Here is a 12,716-nt window from a genome sequence, read left to right as displayed (position 1 = left end):
CTGCTATGGACTATGAAACACTAACTTTTTAATGTTGAGGATCAAAATCACATGTGAACATTTCATTATAGAGAAAATTATTTTTTCTTTCAGCAATTGACCTGGTCCTGGGGTGGAAAGTTCTTGTCACCATTTCTTATACTTTACATTATTTTCAAAATCCAAGGTACAAGTGTTTTGGGTAACGATGTTTCTTCAACAGGGATTAAAACACACACACACACAATCAGTTTAATCGTTTAATTTTTTTACACTGTCCATATTAAGATAATTTTTTAAACACGATCTCAGAAACTTTTTGCATATAAGGTACATTCAAAAAATTTCTTGATACAACTTTCATGAAACCCTGATCGCTGCTGGGCAACTCGTCTCTTCCTCTGTGCCAGGTAGATCCTAAAACTGATCCTAAACCCTCAAAATGACTGTGTTCCGCAGTCAAACACTGCGATTAAACATAAATCCTGACAAAGAGGAGCAAACAGCACTGCGTCAGCCGCCTATTCAGATGAACCACACTTTCTACGAAATTCTTGTTTCATCACAGCAAGACACTTGAGTCTAAACTTCCTTTAAGTTTTGACCATTAATGCTCATTTATTTTCCTTCCACAATTAGCAATCAAGCTTTTAAGCTCCTCTATTTAACTATGACTATTTAAATGACGGTGTGGAAACATCAAGCCCTGAGATGGCAAACAGAGATTTGAGGAAGCATCCAACATTTAATGAATTACTTCTTTCATTGTTTTTAGTGCTTCTCCTCCTCACAGGGTCTGGGAAGGGGGGATGGCTAGAAACAATCCCAAGTCGTTGGGCAAGAGGTGAGCTTGAACTGGTACCCGTCACCAGTCAATTACAGGGCCACACTGACATATATCCAACCATTCACACCTACAGCCACTTTGAGTCTTCAACGACTGGTTTGGATTGCGGGGAGGAAGACAGAGAACCTGGAGGAACAAGGAGAACATGGAGACTATACACCCGGAGAACCCGGGTAGATACTGGATGAGAACCTGCCACCTTTTTGGTGTTAGTTCTGAGCACTGTCAACCAAGAAAAGTATTTGCATTTACTATATTGCAGAATTGTTATTGTGAGAAAAGTTATAATGGAGGGAAGAGTTTTACTTTCCATCAAAAATCATTTTTATTTTTGTTTTAGTAAATACACATGAGTGAACTTTAAACTGCGACCGGGACTGTTATTTGGTATCTGAAGAAGCAAGTCTTTTAAAGGCTTTGTGATTCCCCTCTTTATCTTGTGTGGTTTTACTGCAGCTGGCAAGCATACAAGGAGCCGCACCATCCCCCAGAATCTCATCTTGCCAAGGTTGGTAAATCTTAAAATACTCATTCAGACAGCCGTTATCGATTTTTACATTTATCTCTTAGCAACAAAACCTACGTTTCTCATCCGATCTGCTGCAATAATTTAAAACCCTTTAATTCAGACCCTTATCCGCCAGAAGAATCAGGACCATGGCCCAAAAGACGAATCTTTTTTCAAAATAATTCAGATTTTTTTTTTTTGATGAGAGCCTAAGACATTCAATGTGTGTGGAGGGGGAAAAATGGGGAGGGAATAAAAATGAAGTTTTACAGTAAAGTGATGAATGGTTGAATCCATAAAGACCCCTTTGAGCAATAAATTATATTAAAGCAGTAAAATTATCAAGGCCCTTTTTAAACCCGCAGAGAAAAATGCAGTTTTACTGTTATGATGTAATATTACTATTTCCTGCACGATTACTCCACTTTCTAACCAGCAGAGGTCAGTAACCCTTTACAGATGTGTCTGGGTGTGCAGATTTGGTTCACGTTTCCACCGAAAAGCTTTTCAAGTAGAAGATGGAAGCATCAGTTTTCTCAGTTGAGCGAGTGCTCCGCCTATTCTGGCCTTCTCACGGTTACATCGATCATTTGAATCGTTGCGCTAGCAGGAAATCAAAGGAGGTCAAAGCGACGCCACCTCTCCTGATCGCTGTCCGTTCAGAACGTCAGTCTCCTCCGAGGGGCCCGGATCCTCCCCCGCCCCCTCTGGCCTCCACTTCAATTTTTCCCCTCGTGGTTGAGTGTCGCCCTCTCCATGCGTCGATACCAGTGTTTGACCCGCGTGTTTGCCATCATGTCGTCAAACGCTTGCAGTCCCTCCATCACCCGTAGAACTCCATACACCGCCTGAAGATGGAGGGAAATGTCAGACAGTCACCTGAGGATAAAGTATAAACTGACCCAATGGGGCTGGAAATAAGGGTCAGGGTAAGGAAGTCAATGTTCGGACCGTCTTCTCTCCTGAATCACAAGCAGCGTCAAATCATATTATATTTATATGAACTGTCAAAAGTAAGAAGTTTTCCTCAGGGGCTTTGAAAGCCTCTGCAACGGACGACAACGAGACTCTTTCTGCTGTGGCTTGTGAAAAAATGGAGGTGGCCGTTCAATCTGCCTCTTGGTTGAAAAACTGAATTTTACATGGGAAAATGTCAGTTCAAATCATATATAATACATCTGATTACTTGATGAATAAATGCTTAAAATTTGGGAGAAAAAAGAGCTATGGTTGATCCAAAGATTCATTGGTCCCCAAGATTTAAATTTGTGCAGGATTTTTTTTAAAAGATAGATATGGCCTTCAACAAGGGGGAATGAACTGAAAAAGCAAACTAAATTCCATTTGTTTTTTTTTTCCTCCATCACATCAGGGTTTACTGAATTTTAACGCTTTTTTTTGACCTTTGACCCCCACATTCTCACCAGGTCAGCCAGGTTGGGCTGGTCTCCGCCCATGAACTTCCTCTTCTTGCCGATGGCTGCCACCCAGTCATTGACGGCCTTGTAGAGGTCCTGCCTGACGTCATCCTGCAGGTTGTGTCTGTTGGGTGAAAACAGAGTCACTCAACCCACCTGAAGTTCCTTACTATTTGTAAGCTTATATCCAGGCTAGTGCTAATTAGCGTTCCTGGGGGCCCTTTTGTCGTTGAAACTCACCGGTTTTTCAGCCTCTTGGAGATGAGGAACATGGCCGCGGCGCCCACGTACTTGGCGAAGAAGCCTTCGAAGGTGCCGAACTTGCCCTCGCGTACAATGTAGTCGAAGGATGCCAGTGCCTCGTCTGTGGTCCGGTACACGTTGGGGGAGATGAGGTGCACGAGCCAGTCGTCTGCCCATTGTCGCCACTTCATCTCCTCTCTGAAAACATATGGGGGTAAAAACCTGGCATTGACAGCAGAGTTTTGGCGACAGGTTTTTATATGATGTTGTTAATTCTGGCTCAAAGCTTAAATGTACCAATTTTGTGAATACATGGGTTACACAAGTCAACTGTTTGTGTTTTTAAGTGTATCATTTCAGGGCGCTTCCTTTGACTTGTCTTTATTTTCTTTCTGGATGGAGTTGAATACTGTGACCGCTAATGAAACTGTGACTCACTTCTGCATGCCCTTTTCGGGGTATGTCAGCATGGTGTCATTCTCGCTCAGCATCAGCCAGTACTTGTTGCTGTACTCTGTCACCAACTTCCCGCTTTCATTCTTCGACTTCAGCTCCGGGTAGCAGGAAATGATCTCTGACAAGGTTTTGTTCCTGGAAGACAGATAATTTTTTTGGAGACCCAGCATTGTCAAACTGAGTGGCCGAGGAGTCAAGAGTTTGACATAAGAATGTTGACACCCAACATCATGGGACAGGTGATAGCACTGAGCTCACAATGGCACATGGGCTGCGGTTAAAATGACGTTTTCACGTTTTAGCTAACATTGCTGGTTTGTAATTAAAAATGTATCTGTTGGTGTTACTTGTTAATTTTCACAGCAAGAAAAATAAGAATATAAAGGAAACTCCGGCTCACCTGCTGATTATAAAGGTTCTGAGGGAGCTGATAATGACAGATGAGTCGTTCAGTTGCTGCCGATGGAGAAAACCAAAAAAAAACAAAAACAATTTGATAGTCACACATTAAAATCATTCAGTTTTTCTAAGATTAGATTAAAATGCTTTCTAAATGCTACACGGTTAATAAATTATTGATGGTTTTGTTAATTTCCTGGCGGTTTTCTTAATTTCGACATGATCCCTTGCCTATTAAACAGGGATTTGCCATAACTAATCACCAATAAGCCAACCGAGAGATCACGATGCAAGCTTTAAATACTCCATGCCATTCTGATTGATGCCACTAGAGGTCAGCTGAACATTTATTCCAAGAATCCAGATCTTGTTTACTCACCACTTCTTCGTCCACCATCAGGATGGGCACCTTCCTGTAGGTCGACCACTTGATCTCCTGCCTCATGACTGGGTTCACCTCCACGATGTCATAGGAAAACCCATAATAATCCAGGAAAGCTCGCACTTTGCTGCAGAATGGGCAGGTCTTATACTGATAGAGGATCAGCTTCAGATTTTTCATGGGAACCTGGAAAAGAGTCCGCCCAGTACTTATTCCTTTGGATTTCTTTTTCTCTTCCCAGTTTGTGTTGGTATACTTCTTTTGTTGTCTAATAACTGATCTACCATCTAAATCTGAGGCTCTTCTTCTTCTGTTCTGGAACACAGGTTGGTCCTTAATGATTCTCACCCTCCTAACTAATCTTTGAGGGACTTGAATCCCCTTCATTTAGACACAAGAAATCTGATGATAGCAAACCGATCATTTGAATTAACTCAACTAATATCACACATGGACAAAAAACTGACATTTGTATTTGCTTTCCTTCTTTTTTTTATGTGAGGACCTACAATATTCTTTTCCTTTCAGCTTTTCCCTTCAGGGGTCGCCGCAGGGAATCAACCTTCTCCATCTCACCCTATTCTCTGTATCCTCTTCTCTCACACCAACTACCTTCTTATCCTCTTTCACTACGGCCATAAATCTTCTCTTTGGTCTTCCTCTAGACCTCCTGCCTGGCAGCTCCAATTCCAGCATCCGTCTACCAATTTATTCACTATCCCTCCTCTGTACATGACCCAACAATCTCAGTCTGGCTTCTCTGATCTTCTTTCCAAAGCATCTAACATTTGCTGTTCCTCTGATAGACTCACTCCTGATCTTATCCATCCCGGTCACTCCCAAAGAGAACTTTAGTATCGTCATCTCTGCCTTAGCATCTTCACAAATACCCAATTTTAGATTTAGTTACTATAGGAGAAAATATCTTTCAACAAATATACGGTATGTAATATTTCATCTCAGTGTTTGTGTGTGTGTGTGTGTGTGCGCACGCTCGCATGTGTCTAAACTAACCCTCTCCAACTGGATACAGAAGACCTGGTCCCAGCTCTGCATCCTCCTCTCTCACACCAACTACATTCTTATCCTCTCTTATGACGTCCATAAATCTTCTCTTTGGTCTTCCTCAAGACCTCCTGCCTGGCAGTGCCAATCTATCAGTATATTCACTATCCCTCCTCTGTACATGACCCAACCATCTCAGTCTGGCTTCTCTACAAAACGTCTAACATGTGCTGTTCCTCTGACAGACTCATTCCTGATCCTATCCATCCTGGTCACTCCCAGGGAACCATAGCATCTTCATTTCTGCAACCTCTAGCTCTGCCTCCTGTCTTATCGTCATCATGACTGTTTCTAGTCCATACAGCATCGCTGGTCTCACCACTGTCTTGTACACCTTTCCATTCATTCTGACTGATAGTATTCTATCACATGGTACCCCTGACACTTTTCTCCTCCCATTCCAACCTGCTTGGACCTGTCTCTTCACCTCTTTCCCACACTCTCCGTTGCTCTGGGCTGTTGACCCCAAGTACCTGAAATCCTCCAACTTCTTGATCTCCACTTCCTGTGGCCTCACAGTTACACCTGAGTTCTTCTCATTCACGCACAATCTTGCTGCGACAAAATTTCTAAATGATAATGACATTTTTTTTTTTAAGGTGCCTTACTCAACACCCAAGGACACTGTCCAGACATATACGCAGAATACAGATTTAAAGGAGAAAATGAAAATAAAAACAACGATATTAAGTGGTTGGATACATTTGATTTTGAGTAGGTAGATGCTTTTAATGAATGAACTGATAATCTTGGGTGGACATACGGATAGAATTTGCATTTTATTGATTAATTGGATCCTACCTGAATGATTAAATCTAGGGCTGGTTTAAGTTTTCATAAAACCACAATCACTGAAAGAGTTAAATAACCCTCGGGGGACCAGGACTGTTCCACCGGGGTCTCAGGCAGTCTCTGGCCGCTCACCTGGCTGTCCTGCTCGGCCACCTCTTGCGCCAGGTGCCGCTGCTGCTGGACGGACCACTTAACCGTCTGGTACAGACTCACGCCCCCGCCGAGAAGAAACGCGCAGCCGAGCAGCCGGCCCCCGCCGGCCCGGCCGGAGGACAACAGCCTGGATCGTAACCCCGTCCCACCGGTACCGAGCGACCTTAAGGAGACATTTGTCACTTTCCCCGACAAATACGGGCCGGTGCCTGGCCGGCGGACCGCTGGACAGTCCAGGAAAGTCCGGCCGACCTTAGCGAGCGATCTGGAGCAGGCAGCCGCCATGATGGTTTACATAAAATCCCACAATGCATCGCGAGAAAAGGGCAAAGTATCCCCGATCTCAGTCTGCCAGGCTGTGCTCCGCCTCCGCTATAATATAATATAGTGTTTAAAAATCGAAAACAACAAATTGTATATATAAAATATCTACAAGATAAAACAACAAATACACATTTTAAAACTTCTCCTACAATATTACAACTTCATCAGCTGTTTCAAAAAGTTAACGTAGCAGCTCAGGCAAAATGGGAAAGAAAACACAGAAATGTGAATTTTAAGGCAAGATTTGAAATTGTTTCCGGGAGGCCTTTGCAAATCTCGCATTTTTCCACGTGGAATTTATTTGTATATTAAGCAAATTAAATTGGTGACAGTCCCAACCCCCCTGGGCGATGAGGGCTGAGTAGCCAAGGGTTTATTAACTCTGTCCTTCCAAGGTCTATCTGCCAGTCAGTCAACATAGTGAAGTAAAATGTAAAGAACGAAGACTACTGGAGCCAAATATTGAAGAAAAAGTTAAAGTACATATTAAATAAAGTATGCAACTGTATGATTATTGTTTATTGGGGGATTGTAACAATACAAAACAGAACAATAAGTCAAAAAAATTGAAACACAATTTCAGGGTGGTTCCAAGTGGTCCTCCTTCTGCAGCCAATTTTGTGATATTTCTTGTTCAAGTTATTTGCTGGAAGAAATACAAAATACTGCAAAATTAACTGCTAGCACATTTTGTAACGAGAGACTGTGGGTTTCTCTGGTATCTCAAGTTCTATCTCATGATAACATAATGGAGATAGACATAAAAACGCTTTTGTAATTGGAGTGCCATCTGTTATTTTAGAAGAAATTCACACATTCAATAAAGAAGAAAAAATATGTCATAGGTCTTTTATTAAACACACCAGTGTTTCTTGTTCAAGAAAACATGCAAATAAATTGTTTACAGTTAGGTTGCCTGTGGTTACCTGAACCTACAGTCTGTTTATTGGACTGTGGGAGGAGGATGGAGAATGGAGAGAGCCACCAACACAACAATACCTGCTTCTTTTCATTATGCATGAAGTAGCTGGTCCAGTCAGCAGAGAAAATGAGCTTGGACACATAAATTGCATGTAAATATCCATTCACAATGGTTTATTGGCCACGCTTTAATTGTGTCAGACAAAACACATCATGTTTAAGGGTGCTTGCTTTTATTTTATTTTTTTAATTTTTTTTAACAGATTTAATTATCTGTTTATATAATGTAAATTCATGCTCTTCCCAGCTGGAGGACATTTCAATTTCGATGTGTAAATCAGGAGGAGGGGCACAAAAATGTCTAAAGAACCTAAGGGCAACACAGAGGGTTAATCCTGGCTTTGGGGAGGGTGGGAGTGATAGGAAGGGGGTTTGAGTTCATAACCAGGGGCCTCACGGCTTCTTGATCTGTCCCTGAGCGCATTATAATAATCGGTGGTCTTGTTATCATCACTCCTTGAAGAAGAAATACATCGTTACCACCAGAGGCTATCTACTTGTAAATGCTTCCTGTTTTTTCAAGAAATCTGGAAGTACATGAAGGAATTCTAGTCTGATTTCATATGTAGTTGAACACTGAACAAAAACTTAATGTAACACATACCTGTGTGGTAACATAAAGTAATGATAAAACTATGGGATTGCTTTTATTATTATCAGGGAAAATGTCTCTTTATGCAGTACGGTTGAAACACAGCACTCTTCACCTGCAGGACATGATGGTGTAGGCACTTTGTATACTGGCTGTGTCTTATTGTCCAAGTCAACATGACGTTCTGGACATCTCATGAAACGGACCCATTGTGACTGGATGGAGGGAGAGGTCAGCCAAAGAATCCAGTGAGAATGACTTCAGTCAGATGAATATTTATTCAGCAAAAAAAAAAAAAAAAAAAAAAGCATGTGAAACATTTATGAAAATCTAATCAAGCCTTTATTAAAACAAACAAGCGATAACCGAAAGAATTAACTGGAATTATCCAACATGACAGCAAATAATGTTAGCGAAAACATTTAATTGAATTTTAAATAAACAAATGCGTTTAGATAACTCAAAAACTTGACGGAAAAGTAAGCCAAAAAAAACAAAACAAAACAATAACTGGATATCTATTAAAGTCAGCAAAAACAAATGTAAACAGTAAAAGATAATAAATTATCAAAAACAAATACAAGCGACGATGGATTTGGAAAATGGAAAAATCTCATTATTAAAGCTTATTTGATTTCAATAACAGATATCTGTAACTAAAATTAAATTTAACATATCCTTAGTTTACAGAGAAATAAAGATATTTATGAAGTTCCACCATATTAAAAATCCCAAACTAATATTAAACAGTACATAGTTTTTGAGAACATTTCATAGATTTAATAGAGCGGTGATGCGTTCAGGGCCCTTCCGAGACCAATTTCGTCGTGTTTACGTGTGGTGTGTTCAAGAGCGTCGTTATTCCGGCTACCGCAGCAGCAGCAGCAGCAGGCAGGCAGGCAGGCAGGGGCAGCGGCGGCGTCTTGTCTCAGCATCCATTAAAAAGCATCAGCGCTGGTGGTCGAGACCAGCGCATCCGTCCCGGATCTGTCGCCCTTCACCGGTATGAAGAGAAGCGCCGGGGATTTACAGCGGAGAGCCGACGCCAGAGGACACGGTCCCGCCGCGTTACCCGGGCGGGGAGCCGAGCGGCGACGGAGGATGGCAGGAGGAGACAAATAAAAAAAAAAATCGGTTATCGGTGGGTTTAGCTGGCTAGCAGGCTAACGTTAGCTAACAGCCTCTGTGCGCTGGTTGTTTTTCGCTTCCTGACCGACGTGGGGCCACCCTCCCTCGGATAAACACTTCTCTAAACCCCCTCCCTCTCCTCCACTTTTTTTCTTTTTCTTTCTTTTTTTTTTTTAAACCGAGACATGTTGGAGCCTGAGTGGACTATTTCTTCCGAGGATAAAACAGCGTAACTCCTCGCTAGCTTTCGAATGGCAAGTTAGCTATTTTTTTTTTTTTTTAATTATTACCAGTTGGTGATTTTCCTCTCCCGCACTCATCCGTGAAGATGCTGGCGGATGAGGAGTGTGTCTGACGGTGAACCCGAACACACTCCATGAAGGTCATGATACCGAGAGAATGATCATGCTGGAAAAGCAGGTAAGGAGAGGCTCTCCTTTTGCCTTTTACCGATTTTGCATTCGTTAACCGGGCGAGGGTGACATACATACCGGCGCTGACCGAGATCTCTACCCTCCACACACACACACACACACACACACACGCCAGCCGGTTCTCTTGGCAGCTCTTCTGTGGAGGAAAAACATTTTTTTTACTCCAATAATATAGCGTGTGTGTGCGCGTCTTAACCCCTCCGTCACACCCAACAGTTTGAAAACAAAAAGCATGTGTGCCATCGTGATTTATTGATTATCCCTCGAGCGTGCACTATCAATCGGATATCGAGCAGATCAGGGTCTGATAGACACGCTTGTGTTTGGATCGCATTGTTTTTTTCTGGTAAAAACACACTCAAAAATAAAACATCGAGTAGCAATACTTGAATTCCTTTGTTTTTAGTAAAGAGGGGAAATAAAGGGGAACTGACATTTAGTCCCTTTTTGGATTTAAGATGAACATAATTACAAAAAGAGGAACGAAGGAATAGATATGAATTTCCCTCAAAAATTGGATTAATTTACCACAAACATTCTGATAGATATATCTTCAAACCAACAAGGAATTTCCAAAAAATACACAGCATACGCACGAAAATTAAAAGAAAAAATTCCCACCCTGTATAAAAAAAGACTCAGAAATTCTTCCCCTGAAGAATCAGATTTTATAATATTGATGAAATGGATTAAAATGGTTATGTTTTCAGGGTCAGATCAGTAATAATGTGTCGGATTACTCCTCGCTTCGAACATCTGCTGCAAGGATTCGTATGAAAATCCTTCCCATCAGGGTTGTGTGTCTGATGTGTGACTTTTAGTCAATTGAAAGACAGATGCTATGAAAGACAGATGCTGGATATGATGATATTGATTATTGATTTCACCCCACCTCCAGTTGTCTCAGAACCATTTAGTGACACAATTAGAGCATTATGACAGTGTCCTGCAGACAGGAATTAGGGGGAGTCCTCTATGTGTCTGTGTGTGTGTGTGTTAGAACATGGGCTGGGGGGGGGGGGGGGGGGGGGGGGGGGCTGCTTCCTCCTCTTAACTTCCATTGGAAGGAAACACTCCATCAATCCTGGGGGCACCGGATCAGTTTCAGTGATATTAGTTTGTATTGATTTATCTTAAGTGTGTGTGTTGTGTGTGTGTGTGTGTGTGTGTGTGTGTGTGTGTGTGTGTTTGTGTGTTTGTGTTGAGGATGAACAGGCGTGTTCCTCACACAAAGTACTCAGAGTATGCAGTACACAATACACCATTCGCCCCATTTGATGCTTTAATGGAATACTGAAACTTATTTTGAATTTAACTTCTTCACCTTATTAATTAATACTTTAAGAATTCTTGTAATAACAAAACTTCTTGTTTTTTTGAGCCATGACACCAAAAGGAACAACATTCTGTCTGGCTAATCTTTATTAGCTGGTATTATTGCTGGTGAAAACATGGTGGTCCAGTGTCAGAGGTCACGTTTTTTTGGGGGATGTGGGATTTCCTGCTGCTTCTCTTTAAAGCGTCTATTTAAAGTCACAAATCCAGCAGTGCCTGAACGCATCACAGGGTTCCTACTACAAGCGTCAGTTCTCCCTCCTCCTCCTTGCTGATGTTTATCCTTCACTTTCGTTTTAGTACCTCGCAATATTGTCGTAAACGTGGCTCAGACGGAGCTGTTTTCCGCTCAGCGCTCCAGAACACGCTCTGCTCCCGGAGCTTGACTTCTCTCCAAGCATATCTGACGTCTCTGGCTGATGGAATGTGACAAGAATCAGAGATTTTTTTTTTCATCCTGAGGGGCTTTGGGGGGCGGGGAGGGGTTCTTTGAGTTTGGATTGAGAGTGAGGAGGCCCATCCCTAAACCGTACTGTGGGCTCTGCTGCAGAGCGCGGCAGATGTCGTTTTATTCTGTCTGATTATTCTTCAATCTGCTCGTGAAGGAAGAATGTACCCGATTTTTGGTGTCAGAGTGACCAGAACAGATCTGTGTGTTCTCTGGCCGATTCTTTGCCGGTTGACGTGGTTTCATGTAGAGTCACCTGTATTCTGTAACCTCTGGCCTCAATCAGCTCTTCAGCTCTAGACTCTATTTTTGTTCTGTTTTCTGGTCAGGAAACAAAATAACATTTCTCCTTAGTCTGGGTCTCTTAAAGAGGCAGACTTCAGGTTTGAACAGGTTCCTGCCTGGCAGCAAAAAAGGTTCCTGGATCAATTCTGACGGGGTTCTGGCTTTGTGCAGTCTCCCAAGTCCTTTCTGGGTTCTCTCCAGGTTCTCCATTTTCCTTTCTCAGTCCAAAAATAGTCAGCAGGTTAATTGAAATTGTCCTCAGGGGTGAATGAGAAAGTGAATGGTGGGACGTCTCTATCTGTGGGCCGATGACTGACAGCTGACCCAGTGCTGGTTCACCCACACCTCTCGCCCCACTCTGAGAAACCCCCTACCCTGTGGGCATGACAAGTGGTGTAGGTAGTGAATGAATTATGAAAACAAAGTACTTCTTTGGGTTTGGGTTATGCCAGCATTGTAATATTTGATTTGAGTGAAAGAAGCAACAGTCCCTGTGTGGTTTGATACCTTGGGAAAAAAAAATGTTCTGGTTCTGCAAATCCTTCATCATCATTTCATTCATTTCTTCATCCATTCTCGGTGCTGTATGTCTTGCTCATAGGGCCATGGTAGTGGTCTGGACCAACCTGGACTGTCATTGCATTCATTGAATATATTTTCACAAATCAATCGATTAATTGTATTCAACACACAGGATAAAAAGTCCTGAAGTGCTGATGCTTTTAAAAAACCCTGGTGGAACAACAAATGCAACCCCCGTGTTACCATGGTTACCGACATTGGCCTCGTAGACATTCTCTGTCTGGTGTTAGCTGTGTGGAGGAACACAGCACTTTCTGGGACTGCATGAATAGTCGACCAAAATGCAGTGTAGTAGTATTACAACTGTCTATGCCTGATACCAGGGTTGTAGTTTTCAGAGGCTGGGTACCCAGAACTTCTCTGCT

The 12,716-nt window shown here is 42.2% G+C and overlaps 2 protein-coding genes across 2 annotated transcripts in view; one reads left to right on the top strand and one right to left on the bottom strand.

Moving 5' to 3' along the window:
- Positions 1 to 226: 226 nt before the first annotated feature.
- On the bottom strand, positions 227 to 6,556 carry ptges2 (prostaglandin E synthase 2). The gene is made up of 7 exons (XM_086169926.1): positions 6,222 to 6,556; positions 4,230 to 4,418; positions 3,852 to 3,907; positions 3,434 to 3,586; positions 2,993 to 3,193; positions 2,759 to 2,876; positions 227 to 2,182 (listed from the first exon to the last, which is right to left on the bottom strand). Exons 1-7 carry the CDS (start codon positions 6,525 to 6,527, stop codon positions 2,054 to 2,056), a joined length of 1,152 nt encoding a protein of 383 aa, XP_086026052.1. The 5' UTR covers positions 6,528 to 6,556; the 3' UTR covers positions 227 to 2,053.
- A 2,854-nt stretch (positions 6,557 to 9,410) lies between these two features.
- The window catches only part of LOC147221515 (ral guanine nucleotide dissociation stimulator-like), a 39,041-nt gene continuing 35,735 nt past the window's right edge, over positions 9,411 to 12,716 (top strand). The window contains exon 1 of the mRNA XM_086169694.1: positions 9,411 to 9,687. Coding sequence (XP_086025820.1) covers positions 9,667 to 9,687 — 21 coding nt within the window. The 5' untranslated portion in view covers positions 9,411 to 9,666. The remainder of the gene's footprint in view (positions 9,688 to 12,716) is intronic.

The sequence above is a fragment of the Fistularia commersonii genome, chromosome 22 (genome assembly GCF_037954325.1).
Source record: "Fistularia commersonii isolate RoL2024-O1a breed Wild chromosome 22, RoL_Fcom_v1.0, whole genome shotgun sequence".
In the NCBI taxonomy this organism is placed as follows: Eukaryota; Metazoa; Chordata; class Actinopteri; order Syngnathiformes; family Fistulariidae; genus Fistularia; species Fistularia commersonii.
This window is presented reverse-complemented; position numbering and strand designations above follow the sequence as displayed.